The sequence below is a fragment of the Balaenoptera ricei genome, chromosome 16, assembly GCF_028023285.1.
Source record: "Balaenoptera ricei isolate mBalRic1 chromosome 16, mBalRic1.hap2, whole genome shotgun sequence".
In the NCBI taxonomy this organism is placed as follows: Eukaryota; Metazoa; Chordata; class Mammalia; order Artiodactyla; family Balaenopteridae; genus Balaenoptera; species Balaenoptera ricei.
The window spans coordinates 16702045-16722953 of record NC_082654.1 but is presented as its reverse complement, the minus strand read 5'-3'; the positions used below and the strand labels follow the sequence as shown (position 1 = coordinate 16722953).

Sequence of the window (20909 nt, the reverse complement as noted above, 5' to 3'; positions counted from 1 at the left end):
TTTCCCAGAAATTCTATTTGAGGTTTGGGGGAATTGGTCAGATTCTCATCAGAGTTTCAAAGTGGTGTGTTACCCCAAAACATTTTAAGAGCCACTGCTTTAAATCACTCTGAAGTCTAATCCTGGATTAATGCATATTGTCAGAGTATGGGGAAATTGGATCATAGAATAATTGCTCTCCTTACAATTGTTTTTACTAAACTATATTTTGATATCATGTCATTCATTTAAAAATATATTAACACATCAACATATCTTACATTCATTTATATGTGTATATGTTTCATATTATATATTTCATCAAAAACAGTCCTATGGGACTTCTGAACTGTTTTTACTATAAGGGTTTGCTGCTAATTTCAGTTATTGTCTTATAAATAACCTCTGATTATCTACCAGAGAATTTTTCTGTGTTATAGATAATTATGTTTTTTTCTAAGTATCAAGTTTGTTTTTAAGCTCCTGGATAATTTGAATATCATAACTGATTATGTTTGCATTGTTATATTGATTCCTAGGAAACTTGGAGACAGATTTGTCTATAGCAAAGTGTAATGGAAACATGACATTCATTTTTTAATATTACTTGGCTGCATCTTTCCTTTCTACTCTATTTACCTATTGCTTCAATTTTCTTATTTTAAATTTATTTATCTTACTAGGGTTTATTTCCTTGTAACTACCTGAATACTTTGTGAAATAAAAGTAGAAGTACATAAATCCAGTAGCATAATTTACTGAACTGATTGGGTATGATAATTGATCCATGTGGAAAAAAGAATCTGTTAGTCATAAAACTAAAAATGCGTTAAGAACTATAAATGTACATTTATAAAATGTACATTTTTAAACCAGTCTTTTGATGTTTAAGTGTGTCTTTTCTGACAGTCTTATACCAATCACAGTGTATTGTTTTGGTTTCCTTAAACTGTGATGAGTTTTTAAAACACCTGCAAAGAAAACAGGGCTGAAATTTTTAAAACCTGTTCTTTCCAATTGTCTTTCCACATCTTATTCACTAATAATTTGATTTTGCTACTTGCCTTTATTGTCTTTCCAAAGTATTAACTTTGTTTTCAGAGGAAAAACTTCCTTCCAATTCATTCATATTGAATTGGTTTGAATATATTTAAATTATGTAATTGTACAACTGGTTTAAGCAGATGTGGGATTAAATGCAACTTGAAGGGGACTGTGGTTAAGAAAAATTGTTCTTGTAAGCACTTAAATTCTTTAATACTTTAAGAATTATATAGAATATTTCTGAAATTCTGCCATAGTTAGGAATATGAGAAAGGATGGAATTATCAGAAGGAAAACATGAAAAATAGATAAGGTATTGTGGTATCTTCATATATTAAGCTGTTCTGCAGTGCAAACAATGGACCACAGCTACACCTGACAGCATGGAGAAGTATCAGGAAATCTGTTGAGTGGAAAAAGCACCTTTTATAGAATGTTCAGTAGCAAGCAAGACTAACTATACATTGAGAGATCCATTCAGACATGGTAAAATTTATAAATCAAAGAAGATAATGAAAAACAAATTTTTAGACTGGTAGTTCCTTCTGGGAAGAGGAGGAGGATATGCTCACAGAGGGATGCAGAAGTTTTCAAACAATCTTCCCTTTTCTTGAGTTGGTGTTGTGCACATGGATGTTTAGTTATTATTTAAACTTTATGTAGAACAGTTATCCATTCATATGCATATTTAAGTAAAAATTAAACCTTAAAAGGAAAGAAAATAGATCAGATAAAGAGAGTGAAAAATAACAGACAATATACCGTTGAATATATACCCCACCAAGAGACTCAGATAATGAACAGCGTACTTCAAAAAGAGATTAGGGAAAGGGACTTGAAATACCTCTGATTATTTTAAATATATATGTAATATGTAAATGTGTGTGTGTTTGTATTTTAAATAGTACCTGAATATTTAACCTAATTATGCCATTACAGTGATAAAAGCATGGAAATAATTCACATAAATTGATTTTTACAAAAAATCACTTTACAAAAGTTATTTTCATCTTTGTCCATTTTTGAATATCACTCTAACTATGGTCAAAACTTTATAATGCACTAAAAATAATTTAAAATAACTCCAATAAGTTCATTTTTTCACCAGAAACATTGCCATGTTTCTACAATGCATATCAAGTCTGTGCTGTCTCCACTCATGCCAGACAATAACCTGAGAATTTTTTTTATCGTAAAGGTCAGAACCCCTGATAGTCTCTAAGCACTTCAGACTTCACCTGATTTAAATCATTTACAGAAAGGATAGTGTGCCCAAATCCCATTAACCTTCCTTGGCCCTTTAATCAGCATTTCCCTAGATAGAAATTTAGTTGTACTTATTTGACCTTTAATGATTGAAGTCCAACTATTTAGTATGCTTGTCTGGTAATCTACAGCTTAGATAATATGCTTCTCTGACTTCCATTAATATGCTCTAAATAAAATACATTTATCCTCTTATCAGGTGATACAAAATTTTTTTGAGGAATAAATTTTATATAATGTGACTAGTGTGTTTTTATTTTAACAAAATAAAAACAGTTGTAGTATTTTTATATCTGAATAACTATTATCACACTGACTTGGTGTTTATAAGGTTTTTTTTCAGTCCAAATGATGAGGTAATAATTTACAGAAAGTAACATTTACCCTTAATAGGTGTAAGTTCTATTATGAAGACTCTTTATAACCATTGCTACAATCAAGATATAGAATATTTCCATCACCCCAAAAAGTTCTCTCATGACTCTGTTCAATCTCCCTCCCTCCCCCTCTACCACCCACTCTACCCACTCCATCCACTGGCAACAATGATTTCTTGTTCCTCAGTATAGTTTTGTATGTCTGGTTTCTTTCAGTTACCATAATCTTTTGCGATTCATCCATGTTCTTGCATGTATCAGTAGTTCTTTTTTATTGTTGAGTAGTATTCCATTGTACAGCTGTACCACAATTTATTAATTCACCAGTTGGTAAGCATTTCAGCTGCCTCTGGTTTATGGCAATTGTGATTAAAGCCTCTATAAACGTTTGTGTACAGGTTTTTATGTGGACATATATTTTCTCTTGGGCATAATGCTTAGGAATGAAATTGCTAGATCATATGATAAGTGTATGTGTAATTTTATAAGAAACTGCCAAACTGTTTCCCAAAGTTGGTGTTTTCTTAAAAATCCGTGTCTGGCTGGAATAATTTTGCTTTTGGGTGAAGAACTAACTTTAACATTTCTTGTAGCACATGTCTGCTAACAGTGATTTCTCTTGGCCCTTTCTTTGGAGGGGGAGGGTCTGAAAAAGTAGCATTCATTTTTGAAAGCTATTTTTACTCCATAAATAAGTCTGGATTGGCTTTTTTTTTTCTTTGATATTTTAAAGATGTCATTCCACTGTGTTATAGCTTACATAGTATAAACAAGCAGTCTGATTTAATTCTTTTCCTAGTTCCTTAGTATAAAAAATGTGTTTTTTCCTTTGGCTGCCTTCAAGATTTTCTCTTTGGTTTTCAGCAGTTTGATTGATATGTCTAGGAGTTATCCTGCTTAGGATTCTTGATGTCCTTCGTTATCTGGAAAAATTCTCAACCATTATCTTCTCAAATAGTTTTTCTGCTCCTTTCTCTTCTTTCTGGGATTTCAGTTACTCATATGTTAGATTCTAATATTATATTCAACAACTTTTACATATTATGGTTTTGGGTCTTTTTAAATTTTCACCCTTTTTTCTCTTTGTGTTTCAGTGTGCATAATTTCTGTTGATTTATCTTTAGGGTCATTGATTGTTTCCTCAGCTGTGTCTAGTCAACTGATGAGCTTGTTGAAGGAATTTTTCATTTCTGATATTGTTCTTTTTCTAATAGTATTTCCATTTCATTATTTCTTAGAGATTTCATCTATCTGCTCAAATTCCCCATCTATTTAGGTATGTTGGCCATCTTTTTCTCTAGATTCTTTACCATAGTAAGCATAGTGATTTCAAAGTCTATGTCATAGATCTAAATTTCAGGTCATCTCTGAGTCTGTTTCTGTTGATTGCTTTGTCTCTTGAAAATGGTTTTTTGTTTGTTTTTTAATTTTGTTTTGCTTACATTTATGTGCATCTTCTCATTTTTTGTTAAATTCCAGTCATGCGTGGAACTATAGAGGCTAAGATCAATAGTATTTGTCATTAATATGGGAGGTCGAGTCAATTTAGTCAGAAGCTGGCCTGGATCTGGATTTTATTATTGCTGTGAGTTCTGTCAAATCACCATAGCTTTCACAGTCCTCTAGCAGTGGGCTGTTGCCTAAGCCTGGGGGGCTAGATGCTAGAGACTTTTTCTTAGTGTTAATACTCCACCGTCAGCTTTCAGTCAGCCAGCACAGATCCCCGAGGCATAGACTGCTGCTGTCTTTCTGTACTAGGTTGCACTGGGGCTAAGGGAGAGTTCTCTGTTGTTCTCGTGAGCCTCAGTCTTAGGGAGGCACTGTGTACCTGGGCCTCCATGAAACGAGGTGGAGAGCTTAGAGCTTTTTCAGTGATTCTGTTCCTTCTCTCTCTGGCAGCTAAACTCTGTCTTATATCTGTGAGTGGTTTTGAAGCGTTTCCTGCTTCTCTCCCAGCAGTGGGAAATCTCTACTTGGTGTCTGGGGTCTTTGGCCAAAGACATTTCCTTGCCCCTCCCCCAGAGGTAGACAGATTTTTTTTTTTTTCCTCTCCCCCTTCTCCAGTTATAATTAGTCTTCTCCTGTGCCCTGGCAGTGGCAGACTTTGTTACTTTTTCCTGGTGGATTAAGGCTTTGCTTTACAGGGGAGATTTAGAAGCTGTGCAGAAAAAACCATTTACACTAATGGATGATTTCACAGATGCCATTAAGAGGGTTCCAGTCAGTGGGATCTATTTTGGTCATAGTTGCTTAAAATAACACAGAATTTTTAAAAGCTGGACTGCAGGTAATTTTTATATTCATATTTCATTTGCTGATTTTGTTCCTGTTTTCTGAAACTATTTCACTAATCTTTCTTGATAATTGATAATTATGAGGGATTTTGCCTTTAAAAATACTTAACTCCCAAAACCTTTTTAGCTATTGGCATTGTCCTTTTTTAATTTTTAATTTGTGACTGCTGTAAGTCAATGATTCTAAGGACACTTTTTTTTTTTAATAAATTTATTTTATTTATTTATTTTTGGCTGCATTGGGTCCTCATTGCTGCATGCAGGCTTTCTCTAGTTGCGGCGAGTGGGGGCTACTCTTTGTTGCAGTACAGGGGCTTCTCATTGTGGTGGCCTCTCTTGTTGCAGAGAGCGGGCTCTAGGCACATGGGCTTCATTAGTTGTGGCTCACGGGCTTAGTTGCTCCACAGCATGTGGGATCTTCCTGAACCTGGGATCGAACCCATGTCCCCTACATTGGCAGGCGGATTCTTAACCACTGCGCCACGAGGGAAGTCCCAAGTGCACTCTTAATTTACAGTTGAAATGTTCATGATTGCCACATTCTTGTTAGAAGGAACTAATATACCCATACTTGGTGATACAACTATATACTTTTTTTTTTTAAAGCTGAGGGGAAAGTCAAGAGACTTCTTCCCAACAGGATGGAAATTTTATTTTTTATTTTATTTTATTTTACTTATTTATTTTTGGTTGCGTTGGGTCTTCGTTGCTGTGTGCAGGCTTTCTCTAGTTGCGGCGAGCGGGGGCTACTCTTTGTTGTGGTGTGCGGGCTTCTCATTGTGGTGGCTTCTCTTGTTGCAGAGCACAGGCTCTAGGCACACAGGCTTCCGTAGTTGTGGCACGCGGGTTCTAGAGCGCAGGCTCAGTAGTTGTGGTGCACAGGCTTAGTTGCTCCATGGCATGTGGGATCTTCCCAGACTAGGGATCGAACCCATGTCCCCTGCATTGGCAGGAGGATTCTTAACCACTGCACCACCAGAGAAGTCCCACAACTATATACTTTAGATTTAAAAATCCAGGATGAACAGTATAAACATGATTCTTATTAGTTTGATAGACATTATAAATGCCAGACTACACCCCCCCCCCATTTTTTTTAACTCCCATTTTATTTGCATGAACAAACTCTTCAGCCCTCAGTGAAATGGTTAGGCAGGGTAAAAACTTCTTGAGTGGCAGTTTAGCAAGGAAGTGATGAGACTGGACTCTGGGGCCAGACCACTTGGGTTCTAATTAGTTTCACATCTTAGTAGTTGTGTGACTTTGGACAAGTTACTTAGCCTCTTGATGCCTCAGTTTCCTCATCTAAATGGGAGATACTAATAATATCTACCTCAAATGCTTATTGTGAGAATTATGAGAATTAATATATGGAAAGCACCCAGAACAGTGCCTGGCACATAGATAGTACTATATAAGTGTCTTGTTATTGTTGTTTGCTATAAGATTCTCATTATAAAAATCTCAAGGAGATGTTGATAAGCTGAACCAAACCGAAAATGGAAAGGCAAGGGACTGGAAAAAATACTTGAAAGAGATTATTTGGCCACAGGCTATTCCAGAGGCTACAAGAAGAGAAGGGCAGAAGGAGTGACCTAGCCACAAATACTGGAGTATAAAGCCTTGGTTACATTTGATCAGATCTCAATGTCTGATCACACATTAAAATGCACTTGGGTAATTGAATCCAAAGCTAAGTCCATGGGGCAGGGGTGGAAGGGAGGGAAAAGAGAACGGGCCAAGCAGAGTATTGGCCAGAAGAGCACAGGCTCACTTCTGTAGTTCCTTCGTTCTGATCAGAACACTAATAATCTGGAATTGGACTCACTAATGGATTATTCTTCCAGGTTTAGCTGTGTGAATACCAACAAATTATTTAACCCCTTTGAATTTCAATTTCTTTATAAAATGGAGATGATAATAATTAGACTTGCTAATGTTGTTAAAGGAAATAATCCATATAAAGTGATTATTAGGTCAGTGCCTTAAACAGGAAATGTTCTGAATGGTTTTCATTTTCACCACCATGCCCCCCGTCGTCATTATCATCCTCATCAACTGGTATGTAGAATCATAAACTCCTGAATCCCGACCTGACACAGCCTCTGCTTCTACACTATTTCTCATACCTCCAGCTTCTAAAGGAAATAAGTACACAGAGACCAAGACCAAATAGATGCTCACACTAATATTACGATGAAGCTTTGGCCTCATAGGTAGACCGTAGTTGAACTAGCCTGGCCTGTTTGGAGAAGTAGATAATGGAGACCTGATTTGGTCTTTCACTCCTGTATATACCAACACAGCTCTTCTTTGGCAAAGTAGAGAGGCTTTAAAGCCATGTCATCTTCTAATGATTATAGTTTTATTTCCAATCTTTATGCTTTTTGCTTCTTTTTCTTGTATGAATTAGGACCTTCATATGATGCTAAATAAGTGTTGATAGCAGATCTCCTTGTCTCATTTCTATTCTCAGGGGGAATGTCTTAGTTTGGGCTGCCATAACAAAATGCCACAGACTGGGTGGCTTAAACAGCAGAATTTTATTTTCTCACAGTTCTGGAGGCTATAAGTCCAAGGTCAAGGTGCCAGCATGATTGGTTTCTGGTGAGAGCTCTCTTCTGGCTTACAGACGGTCACTTTCAACCTTTGTCTTCACATGGCAGGGGCAAAACAAAATAAAAGAATATAATAATGAAAAGCTTTTGATCTAGTTCTAAAGTGATTAAGCAGAGACTGAGTCCCCAGAATATATGGATGCCACTGTCACTTTTAATATAATTTATGTTTATTAAAAATATTTGACTATGAAAAATTAAATGGAAATAAACTACTTTCCTTTAGATTTCATATGATAGCAGTTAACACAGTGAAAGAGGCAGCATGTTAAAGTCTTGTTGGACTTTCTGGGTTCAGATTCCAGTTCCTTCATTTACTAGCTCTGTGATCCTGGCAAGTTAGCTAACCTGTCTTAAGCCTCAGTTTCTTTTGTAAAGGGCCTGTAAGAAGGGCCTTTTGAGAAGATTTAAGTGATAATCTCTGTAAAGTGCTTGGCACATAGCAACCACAGTTTATTGACCATCAACATTATTTTTGTTAAACAAAATTTAAATTAACAAAATTTAATTTTGTTAAATTAAAAGACATTTGAAAGTAATTCAAGTTAAGGAAGAAAAATTCCTTCTGGACACAACTACTTGAAGTTAAAGAAAGTACAAATAAAATAGCATTCCAAGATATTTATTTTAGCATATGTCTGACCAAATTATTTTAGTGAAAATGTCTCAACTACATGTAAAAGTAGCTTCAGAATACAGCTTAATATTTTAAAAATAGAATTAATTTAAGAAACAGAGCCTTGTCACATTGTAATAAGTTGTAATATCAGTCTTAAAAAACAGAAAATTATTTATTAATTTTAGAAAACAGCTATATTGTAATATATTATACTCTTAGGTTTATTACATGTCAACCATATCTTTTTGAAAAAGGTTCACAACAATTAAACAGTAGATTTTTAAAGAGCAGCAGTGATGTGAGTCTAAGTCTAAAAGCCAACACTGGGGTAGAAATATACATTTCTTAAACTATTACAAGATACAGTCCTTTCATGAGAAATTGTTCAAAGAACTATTCCTATATTCCTAATGCATGTAATTTAGGTACTGGAGTGCCAGAGTTTCTTTGGAGAGTGTGTGTCAACCCATTTCTTCTGTCACATAAAATAAGAAATCAGATGTTTAAAAACATTGTGCCCAGAGATGCAGAGGGACACTTTGCTATTAAGAGTACTTCGGATTTCTGTGAATGTAAATTTATAAGTCTAAAGGAGTAAACTTTTCATGAGGAAAATGGAAAAATTTCCAAAACGACTTAAAACATGGCAAATATTTTTACTTTCTTCCATCAGATGATTTATAAACATACTACTGTCTTCCCTTAATTTAAATTTCTGAAAGATTGGGAATGTTTATATTAACCAGATATATATATATATAGTAATTACTGTTTATTTTCATAAAGGTTCAGAGGTCCAAAGAGATGACATTCTGTGGATAGCCATGGCAGGGACTCATCAGATATGGGCATTCCTGTTGGACTGTGGCAGATTACCAAAGAAAAAGTAAGTGGTAACATCTCTCTTTGGGTACACGTGGCGTTCACACAATTGCTCTTCCCGAAGTCTCCATCCTCGTCGCTCTCACTGTACTAGTCAGGATGTGCTGGGCTGCGCTACCATAAGCAGCGGCCCAGGTCCTGGGTGGCTTAGGACGAGGATTGTTTGCTGGGGGACCAGTACCCTGCCCCCCAGGCTGATGCAGCAGCCACCGTCCGGAGCTCTGCCAGCTGTCCTGGCAGAGAGAGACGGAGGGTGGTGAGTTGCTCACTGGCTCTGAAAACTTCTCCTCAGAAGTGACACACATCACTTCTACTCACCTTTCATCAGCCCAAGTAAGGCTCGTGACCACACCCAACTTTGGGGAGCTTGGGAAGAGCGGTCCCACCGAGCATCTACAAGGAGAACTGGAAACATCTTTTATTTTAACGCATATTTCTAATATCCCTGATCATTCATTCAGATATTTGAAGACTGCATAGCAGAGTAGTTAATAGCTCAGGTTTTGTGGTCAGGCCTGAGACTGAGTCCTGGCTTTGCCACTTAGTATCTACATGAGCTTAGGAGAGTCACTTTAACTTTCTAAGCCTCAGTTTCCTTATTTATATCTACCTCAATAGGCTTGTTTTGAGAATTAATGTGTGTGAAGAGCTCAGCCTAGTGCCTGGCATGTACGGTAAATGTTGGTAGCATTGCTGCTGCTGTTAGGGATATAAAGATGGAAAAGTAGTGTCTCTACAGATTTTCTTGTATTTTTTCTATAGAGCCTTTCCTATTCTCCCTAACACCCCAGGCTTTCTCTTTCCCTCCCTTCCCCGCCCTCCCCTCCCATCTCTCCCTTCCTCCCTTCTCCCTCCCTCTCACCCCTCTCTCTCTCACCTTCTGTTTTTGGTTGCACTTATTTGTTTACATAACTGTTTTCTCCTAGTAGACTGCCTCTTAAAGGAAAGGACTCTTTCTCATTCACTTTTGTGTCCCCTGTACCTAGCACAGTATCTGACACGATAGGAGCTCAGTAAGGGTCTGCAGAAGAAATAAATGAATGAAAGTCATAGACCATAAAGACTGTCAAACCACCCTAGAAAGTAAGTGCCAGTCACCTCAGTTACTTTTATCAGTAGAAAGGGGCAGTTATATAGATAATCCAAAATATCAGATATTCTAAAGAGTGTATATGTGTGTGTTGCTTTGTATGATGTTTTGCAACATTTAATCATTCATCTAACAAATATTAAGCAAACTAGGCACTATGCTTGGCAGTAGGGATGAAATGATATGTTTACTGTATTAAGAATAAAATGAGAAGATGTGGTTACTGTCTCCTCAGTGGGTTTTCAGAGGAAGAATCAGATCAGCAAACAAACAAAAAATAGTTGGGAAGTACAGGTGCTGTGTGCAAAAGGAATCACTGCAGTAGTCCTTTAAATTGAAGTTGTCCCTTACATAAATAAGAGGAACACCTGATATAGATAAGATCTGAGGTATCAAGGAAGGCTTCCTGGAAGATGGTACTAAACTAAAACCTGATAGAGAGTAGGAAGGAGTTCGGAAGAGTAGAGGTTCTCCAGGCAAGAAATGACCCTAGTGATGTCAGTAGCAGCCAGATCATGAAGTGCCTTGTGAGTCTTTTTTAGAGATTTGAAAGTTATTCCGCATACCTTTATAGAAAGTTTTAAGCTGGGAAGTGACATAAGATTTGTGTTTTTGAAAGAACACTGGCAGCATTTGGCGTGTGACAGTACTAGAGACAGAGATACAGTGAGGGGACTATTGCTGTTATCCAGGCCAGAGATGATAGTCGCCCAAAGAGTGACGGGACCAATAACGTATAAGATGAGGAAAAAAGGAGTAGCAGAGATGACGAGAATATGCTCTTGTAAGCGATGGCTGTTTTGGACCTAGATGGTCAAGAGTGGACTAAATTTCCACATAAGTAGAGTTGTCACTTGTTCGCAATAGTAAAGTGTCCATTTGGATCACATTGACCTGTGTTATAATTTTAAGGACGCTTTATCTTTATTTGTCACTGATCTTCAAGTGGTAATAACTCCTGAGCTTTTAGAAGTTACCGTTTCTCCCCACTCTTTCTACCTTTAATTAAGGGAACTCCTTTTTAAAATTGTTGTAACTCCTTTATTTGTTTGGCATATTCGTTATTACATGTATTTCTCTGAGTAGGTTATCTTTACAAGTTCCTTGAATAATTGGCTGTATTTATACATTTTGTATCCCTTTGCCTCCACTCCCAGCTCCCTACCTAAGTTAGCATTGGGATCATATCAACCAGTAAATGATATGATGGTCATTTTAGACTTTTGCATGTTGTGCCCTATTAGGAAATGATATACATATAGTCTCTCATTATTTTGCATCTGAAGTCAGCTTCTTCCCTTCCCTCAACCCAGGACATTACCATGTCTTCCTTACAGTTCCTCTGACATAAACTTAGAAACCAAGGTATAAAACTTTCTCTGCATTACAAAAGGAATCATTACGATAGTCCTTTAAATGGAAATTTCCCTAGTGTATATAAGAAATGGATTTGTACAATTGATTAGTTAAAGCAGTGTAATCATCTTATATTATTTTCTTAAAATGAGTACCTGGCTATCTTTCACTAATTATTCTTTTAATTCTTTTTCCTAGTCTCCACTTATATACAAGAAAATAAAACGTTTTTAATGAAAATTTAAGCTTTAAACTATCAAGAGCTAGAAAAGATTACCTAGATCTTTTTAATTCCCTTTCAGAACCTAATGTTGCATGAAGCTAAGAAGAGGTCAGGAAGTAAAGGTGGGATCTAGCTGTACCTATCTCTGATCACTTGGAGGAAGAAAAAAAAAAACTATCCCATCAATGATATGATCTTTATTCTTATATTTCTAAATTTGGCAGTGATTTCCTGTCTTGCCATTGAGAATGGTTTCACTTTTGTGTATGTCAAAAATAAAAAAAGGTAGAAAGGTAGGTCCCTACACAGTGGATCAATACGTTAATGATTAGAAACGACAGTGAAAGGTGATTTGCACAATTTAGGCCAAGATCACTGGATTTTTTTTTTTTTTTTGTATATAATGCTGTCACCATTGATTTCATCATTTACATTCATTTGTTTAATGAAATTGGACACAGTATAACAATGTTGACTTCACCTATGAATTTGTCTTTTTTAGTGAGTTAAAAAAAGGAACCTGCCTTCGGTTTGCTGGAAGTGGAAATGAAGAGAATCGAAATAACTCATATCCTCACAAAGCAGGTTTTGCCCAACCTTCAGGTCTTTCTCTGGCCTCAGAGGATCCCTGGAGCTGCCTGTTTGTAGCAGATAGTGAGAGCAGTACAGTGAGAACCGTCTCGCTGAAAGATGGAGCAGTGAAGCACCTTGTGGGAGGAGAGAGAGATCCCATGGTAATGAAAAGCACTCTCACGTGGTGTGCCTGCTTTAACAAGCTTGTGATTTTCTGAATTGTGAAGAATTAATAAAATTTAGGAAGGAGAAAGTTCTTGGCTTATCCATGTTAAAATGGAAGTCAAACCAAAGGAAATGTGAGTACGAAGAAATACAAGTAACAAAACCACCTAAGAAAATAAAATGACTCGACTTGATTATATGTAAATGTCAAAGTTTCAGGGAAAAAGGAAGGATAAAATATTGATGACCAAGCAAGGGGAAAATATAGATTAGGTATTTAGCAGTAGGGTGGAAAGAGCACCAGATTAGTAGACTTGACCTATTCCTGATCCAGATATGTGATTTTTGTGAATAAAATTCCTAAGCACCACAAATTAATTCAAGTTAGAATTCGATCATTTTTTTCTAATTTCATTCAAATGCCCAACCCTATTTATATGAAATCAGACTTTTTCCCCTTTAAGTAGCATGTACAGCTATCTTAATTTTCACTTTATACCTTAACAAAGCACTGTAAAAAATTTTAATACATGCTGTTTCTTTCTTTTTTTAAAAAAAAATAAAAGAATTTATTTGCTTTTGGTGATGTTGATGGAGTAGGAATCAATGCAAAGCTTCAACACCCACTTGGAGTAACTTGGGACAAGAAAAGGAATTTACTTTATGTGGCAGACTCTTACAATCACAAGGTGAGTCTTGAAAGAATTATATAATACCCTGCTTTTCACTTGTGGTATTTAAAATGCTGAAAGATCTGTGAGCCTCCTACAATTGCCACTAAAATATAGCAAGGAATGACAGTTTTGGACAACTGTACATAAGCCTTTCTGTTCTTTTCTTGGTCCTTTCTTGCAGAGAGGATGTGATGGTACTCTGAGCTGGGGGGAGAGGACTGAACAAATTCCCAATGACTGTAGCCAAAAATTGTGAATTGCAAGCCATTAAAGCTGCTTAGTAACATGTTGAGTAAATGAGGAGAAGGCAGGTAGCAGGGAAATTAACATGTCAACTAACAAATGAACATTTTTGAGCCTTTGCATAGTTGCCACGCCTGTTAGCAAATAATTCCATTTTCATCAGCATTTCCATTTTTTTTTGTCTCTACTGCATTTTTACTGTGCATTTTTCCTTTTTATAAAATCAGTGGATCCCAAATGTTAATATTTTTGTGATGAGAGACTGAATTTAATGTAATTGAAACACAGTGAGGAATCATTAAGTTTAACGTAAGTAGCCAAATCCTCAGCCAATGTTAGATATTCATGAGAAGAAAGTCAGTTCAACTCTGTCCCACTGTGAGGGAAAAGAAGAACATTAAAAAATTTTTTTTAATTCCATAAATAATTTTATCAAAGATTGCTTCTAGAAGACAGGATGTAACTGGGGATTTTATAGTGTTTAGCTCTCAGAATGAAATATCTCCCCTTAGACTGTAATTTGAATGTTTGGCTTTTCAAGAAAATATGGAAATGTCTCTTCTTTTTCTGAGATTTATTAAGAATACTGATGTCAATCAGCAATTCTCTGGCTTGCTTAATATGATAATTTTCCATACTATAAATGTGCATTTGAGCTTCAGATATATAAATTTTTGTTCTGTCTTCTTAGATTAAAGTTGTGGATCCAAAAACAAAAAACTGTACAACATTAGCGGGAACTGGAGATGCAAGTAATGTTATCGGTTCCAGTTTTACCAACTCAACTTTTAATGAACCAGGAGGCTTGTGTATTGGAGAGAATGGTCAGTTATTATATGTGGCAGACACCAATAACCATCAAATTAAAGTGATGGATTTAGAAACAAAAACAGTTTCTGTGGTAAGTAATCTTTAAGTTAAAGGGCATCATTTTAAGAAAGATTCTAAGATCCGTAGCAACAACAGAGGCACTTTTGGTTAGGCCATCTCTAGTGGTGAAAGTGAAACGTGTGGGTAGAGTAGTGAGTGGGTGCCTATTCCAAGGATATCCTGTTATTTTTAAAATAAAAATTCCATTTGTGCCAAGAGTGTTTGAGAAAGATTCTAGAAGTTGGAGAGAATTTTTTTTTTTTAACATCTTTATTGGAGTATAATTGCTTTACAATGGTGTGGTAGTTTCTACTTTATAACAAAGTGAATCAGTTATACATATACATTTGTTCCCATATCTCTTCCCTCTTGCATCTCCCTCCCTCCCGTCCTCCCTATCCCACACCTCTAGGTGGTCACAAAGCACAGAGCTGATCAGTTGGAGAGAATTTGATGAACTTTCAGAAAAGGAAAAAAAAAAAAAAAGGACTCAGATCTGTTTTTAAATGTATGGACATACTGACACACTACACATACAAACTATGTGGGTTGGGTTGTTTAATCTTGGGTGTGTTTTTTTTTTTAATGATCCTCTGACTAATGGATAATCTTTGTTTCCTATGGTGAATCCATTACCAAATAATCTTTAAAGGAAGCTCTAGGAGCCACATTTCTCAAGACTTAAAAATAAGATTGGAAGAAACTTAAGTAAGTTCTAATTTTAAAGATATGGACATGGACTCTAATACAAGTTACCCCTTTATATTATCACATTTGCCTGGAAAAATGCAAGAGTTCTTTTTCTAAAATTCTAGGAATTTCCAAGATGTGTTTTAAAATAAAAACACAGATTCCCATCATAAGTGTCATTTCTCTTGACATAGATCTCTGATATAAGATGAGTGACATCTTATAGTTGGCAATGAAAATTATAAGAGGGCGTATATTATATCCACTACATTTAAATTGATGATTTCCTGCTATCTATAAACATATTGGACAGTTAATTTAATTCAGTTTCATTCATAAATGTTGGCAATTTTTTGGCCAGGATGAAATATTTTTCTGAACCTACAAAATAATCATGAGGAAATTTAAGTAAACACATTCTGATTCAGAAGAGAATGGCAATTAAGTTTCCTTGACACAGAATCTCATGTTTGTACTGAAGTCTGAAAATAAGCTCTGTCAGTCTATAATACTATAAAGTACTTGTGCTTTAAAAAACAGATTTTCTTGTTTTCTAGCTCCCAGTCTTCAGATCTGAAAGTGCTACGGTGGACGGCCCATTCCTAGCAGAAAAACAGAAGACCTTACCCAGACTACCTAAATCTGCTCCAGGCATTAGACTTTCCCCAGTGGCTGCATCTCCAGGGCAAACTCTTCAGTTCAAGCTAAGATTAGACCTCCCATCAGGAACAAAGCTAACTGAAGGAGCACCCAGTTGCTGGTTTCTGTCAGCTGAAGGTATGACAATAATCTTGCAAATGCAAATATTTCATAAATTCTTGACATTTGATCTAGTAATTTTTCTCATTTGTGATATGTTTTCTCTACAGTTGGGCAGGATTTGAGGAAGGCCTTGTAAAACAGAAAGATCCAGATCGAACACCACTTTAGCAGTTTTCTTTAGCCTTTGAGATTCTTTCTCTCTTTTATTAAATAACAGTGTAACTCACCTGAAGTTAATCATAATTGCCGCCATTTGCTATTAAGCAGATTCATTACATGAGGCAGACTGGTGTGGTCTTAGAATGTTAGGCCTTTGAATATTAGGACTGAAAGGCACCAAAGGACACCATCTGTTTTAAGCCTCTTATTTTATAAGTGAGGAGACTATGGGCTCAAAGAGATAAAGTGATTTGCTCAAGGGCATATATTGAATTAGGTCAAAAGATGGAATTTGAACCCAGCTCTGCTGGTTCTTAGTGTAGTGTCTTTTCCATTGTGCTACTCCACCTCAAACTAGCTCTAGGGTTATTAGTCCTAAAAACGAAATTAGTTTTTTAAAGACATATAAAATTCAAAGCCACCAGTTACGCATTTGGATGTTACAGAAGTTTTCAAACCTCACTCTTGGTTTCTGTACTTAACTCACCATGGTTTGTGGACCAGCACCGGTCCACAGACTATACTTTGGTGACCCTGTTCTAGAGCACTGCAGCATAAAGAGATCAAGGAGGGAGGTAGGGACCCACACAGAAGACTGAAGAGTGAATAAGCAAGTAGAAGCAAAACCACGAGGGTAGTTTCCTGGAGCAGGTGTTTTAAGGAGAGAGTGATCAGTTGTGTTGAGTGCGATTGATAGATCAGGTGAAATAAGGCCTAAGAATTGATCGTTGATTCAATGTTATAGTTAATTGATGTCCTCGACCAGGGCCGTTTCAGAGTGATGGAGGAGGTGCCTGATTAGAGCAGGTTAAAAAAGAATTGAAGGAGAGGAACTGGAGAAAGCAAATATAGATAGCTCTTTGAGGAGTTTAGCTAAAAAGATAAGGGAAAAGAGAGCAGTTGCCCGCAGGGGAAAACGGGGTTGAGAGAGCAGCGGGTTTGTTAGGTTGATGGCAAAGATCAGTGGAGGAAAGGAATGAGGATATGGTTGCGGGTATCCTTTAGGAGGATAGGAGAGGTGGCAGGCTGGCCTTTGCCAGGGATGTGGACCTCACTTCCACGGTAAGGAGGGAGGGCCCAGTGGGCGACCCGGAGATCTAGATGGGTAACTGTGGAGTGGATGCTTGTGGAAGCGCTTTTCTGCATGCTTCTGTTTTCTTAATTATTGGGAAGCACGGCCATCAGCTGAGAGTGGGAGTGAGAGGTGGTGGGGGAGAAGGTTTTGGCGGTTTGAAAAAAGAAGAGGGTCAGGAGGGTGGGAGGGTGGTGACTGCATGAGGGGAGTACAGTGTGTACTGAACGGCCGGAAGGCTGTGTTTGAGGCTGGCTGTCATGAACTGAAAGTCAGGCTAGTCCACGTGGAGGCTGTTTGTCTCCAGCCAGGATGAGGCACAAGGGAGCAGAAGTGTAGGTGTTGACTAAGCAGTTTAATCAGCAGGTCTCTGGGGTCCTGATCCAGTATTAATTGTGATTACCACTATACCACTAAATCTCACAGATTCTATTCTAAAGAATTAAATTGACTTTTCCCTTGAGTTTGATTTTTTTTTTAAATATATTCTTGCTTTTAACTGAATTAACTTGACACAAACTCTTTCTAATTCAGTTCTTTGGTTGTTTTATTATTATCTTTCGCTTTTCCAGATAGCATCTGTCAAATGCTTTAGCGCTTTCAGTTGTTGTTCATTTTATTTCAATAGTATCATTAGGACTTGACTTACCAGTTATTAAGCCTGAAGCTGTGTTTTCTTCTCTAGGGATTCCAAAGGTAGAATTTGAGCCCCATTAACTTTCTTGCTACAAGAAATTGGATGCCAAAGCCATTGCTTAAAAGTATGCCATTCAAGTAGAAGAAAAAACATTGTTGGAGGAGGATGTGTAATTAAATACAGATGAATTACTATGATTAGAGTCCAGGCAGAGCCTTTGTCCTCAGTCACTAATTTGTGATCTTTTAATCTCAGAACATTTCCTGTTTGAGTCTATTCTCGAAAGTATTCAGTTACTGTAAATTATGTAAAGATTTGGGTGTGTGTTTGAATCACAGTGTCAACTTATTTCATGAATTTATAAGTAATCAGTATACTGCTTGTCTTATAGCAGTGCTTTCCAACATCTCTAACAAACAGAGTAGACAACAATTTTAAAGTGAAACAGTAGGAGTCCAGAACTAAATTCTTCTTGTCTCTAGTGATCTTGTTCTGTCCTAGTCTCCCACGCTCTTTCAAAGGTTCTCACTCAGTTTTGAATTTGCTGCCCGACTCCTCCTCTCTCATGCCCTCTCACACACTTTTCTTTTGTACATTACCCAGATCCAGGCTTTATGCCTTCTTACCTTGGTACCTTCTCAGAGCAGCAGCTACTGTCCTGCAACTGCCCCCTTGGTATCCACACCAAGAGAACAGAGAGATCCTGGTAGGCTAGCCAGAAGGAACTGCTGGGTTAGAGTTTGCTGTCTCTGGAGTGACTGACTGAGCCTGTGGGGCAATCACCCCCATCTACTCCCCACAAAGGAGAGGGCTGAGCCGTGCAGTACTAGAGGATGTTTGAAGCTAGCCGTGCAGTACTAGAGGATGTTTGGGCAGAAGCGAACTCAAACCCTGGCCATTCATTCCGCAGTCCTCTGTAGGTTCAGAGCAAGCCCTCAACTGCCACTTTAACTGTTCTGCCTGTGTCCATTAGTCTGAAAGCATTGCATCATGTGGAGATAACTGCTCTTTAATTGCACACAGAAAAATTAAAAACAGTATTATTTTTTAATAGGATACTGGTAAATTAACATGTTTATTTTAACTCTACTTTGTCAAATACACAAGTTAGTTAGTATCAAGTTATTGGAGTACAAAACATGGATAGTATTAAAGGAAAGTGAAGTAATCCAAAGAGAAAATTCTTAGCTATTTTTAGCTATTTTAGATACATGTGATGTATCTAAAAATTATCTAGAGAAACACTATGTTTTATTTCTAGAATTGGACATTAAAATATCGTAATTTAATATTTTCCTGTTTTCATTTAACGTATAAGAAGTTCCCCGACTAACCTGCTATCTAACAAAGTCAAACATATTCCTCAGTCCAGAAGTAAGCAAAAAGGCCAGAGAATTTTAAAAGAATTGTTTAAAAGCTCTGCACTTAACTCTCTAGATTCTCAACCTTTCACATTCTCCTTACTCTTATTTGATATATTTATCTCAAATTTAATTTTTCAATCAATCAACAGAATATTAGAAGCAGTGAACTAAAGGAGAGATGAAGAGGACCAGTAGAGGCAGGTGCTCTAGTCTGTTGACTCATCCTGAGGTCAAAAGAGAGAAAAGCTAAAAAGTAGACATAGAATTTCATCACTACTCAGTAGATGGTCCAGTTTTTGTAGAGATGGCCCTGAGTCATTGTTAAGTCGTTAGATTACGTTCAATGTATTCTATTTAAGATGGCAGGAAAGCAGGTCCTGCATTTCCCAAATGATGGCTCTTAATAGCTAATGCTGAATGTCAGCCTAAGTATGCACTTCCTCAATATGACGCATATGTTCCTTCTGAGAGAAGGCACTGGGTGAATAAAAACATTTTAAAAACTTTAATACTAGAAGACTCAATGATTTTTAGTGGTTTTTTAGACTTTTGTTACATAGATAATCTATGTATTTAAGTCTCAGAGGAGTTTTATGTGTTAAAATGAGGTAGACGAAATCTATTCGTTTTTTACATTGAGTCCATCGGAATAATGTATTCAGTGTTACTTGTTTCTAAAAAAATCAGTGGCTTTTTTTTATTACCACCTTTGGATATTCAATAATTCATCATTGTCTTAACTTGAAAGTCACTGCAGAGTTGTACATACATTTGTATTCCCCAGATTATTTTGTAGTTTGCATATTATATTTCTAGACACTTATCTGGTAAAAATGATCTATTTTCTGAAGTGTCCTATGTTTATTTCTAGAACTTATTAATAGTTTTCATTTTAAATTCTATAATCACATTTTAAATCTATAACCATATTGGCAATATTCATCTTGATTTCAGTAGAAATAACTTTATAATTTATTTTACAGTGTTCAAAGGAAGAATTTTGACATCAAGATGATTAGACTAGGAACTTCTTATATCTTATTTTGTATCCTTCACACAGAGCACAATGCCTGGCACTTAGAGGCTTTCAGTAAATATTTGTTGAATGAATCTAGTGTTCGTAAGGTTTGTCCAATTTCCTACTTGACTTCTTATACAGTCTTAATAATTTACCTTTTTATTTTCTAGGCAATGAATGGCTTCTTCAAGGACAGATACCATCTGGAGAGATAGAGAGCATTTCCAGTCAACCAACAATCTCACTGCAGATTCCTGGGGATTGTTTATCACTTGAAGCCGTTCTATCTATCAGCGTATTTCTTTATTACTGTAGTGCAGACAGCAGTGCCTGTATGATGAAGGGAGTTTTGTTCAGTCAGCCTTTACAAATAACCGATACACAACAAGACTACATACCTCCAGTAGAACTCAAGTATATATTTTAGCAAGCTGGCCAGCATGCCAGTGCCTCCTCTTCTCCATCCCCACCATCACTGTGTAATTTATGAAAAGAAGCTTTATTTCTGCCTCTGGGTACCCAGAAACCCATTCTTGAGTTCTCGCAACTGATACTAAAATAAAGCTATGCTCCTTATTTATTTATTGTAGACAAATTCCTTCATTCTCACTGTGTACCAGCTAAGTCATTGACCGTGATTTGAACCATGATCCTGTAATCTGTGCTGCTATTTGGCACAAGACTTAAGTCTACATTATAGGACAGAATATTATCATGAGATAATTTGCAGTGAATACTGATAACAATAATGATACCAAATATTTTAACTAACCTTTTTACATTTTTCAAGCAGCACTTCTGAATGTGTAAATTTCACAATAACTTTAAACAGAAGTTAAGATCCAGTCCACATATTATAAGGACACCTGCCATTCAAGGTGTAAGGTCTGTTTTAGGCCCCCAAAAACATCTTTTCATCACAGTAGCAGCTTAA

The 20909-nt window shown here is 36.6% G+C and overlaps 1 protein-coding gene across 2 annotated transcripts in view; it reads left to right on the top strand.

Annotated features, from left to right (window-relative positions):
* The window catches only part of NHLRC2 (NHL repeat containing 2), a 53974-nt gene extending 33419 nt beyond the window's left edge, over positions 1-20555 (top strand). The window contains exons 6-11 of one of the 2 annotated variants that reach the window (XM_059899948.1): positions 8984-9083; positions 12251-12482; positions 13053-13175; positions 14095-14304; positions 15521-15740; positions 20146-20555. In XM_059899948.1, coding sequence (XP_059755931.1) covers positions 8984-9083; positions 12251-12482; positions 13053-13175; positions 14095-14304; positions 15521-15740; positions 20146-20402 — 1142 coding nt within the window. In that variant the 3' untranslated portion in view covers positions 20403-20555. Of the gene's footprint in view, positions 1-8983; positions 9084-12250; positions 12483-13052; positions 13176-14094; positions 14305-14925; positions 14982-15520; positions 15741-20145 lie in introns of those variants that run through there. The other variant, XM_059899949.1, reaches the window with a different exon arrangement.
* The last annotated feature ends 354 nt before the right edge of the window (positions 20556-20909 follow it).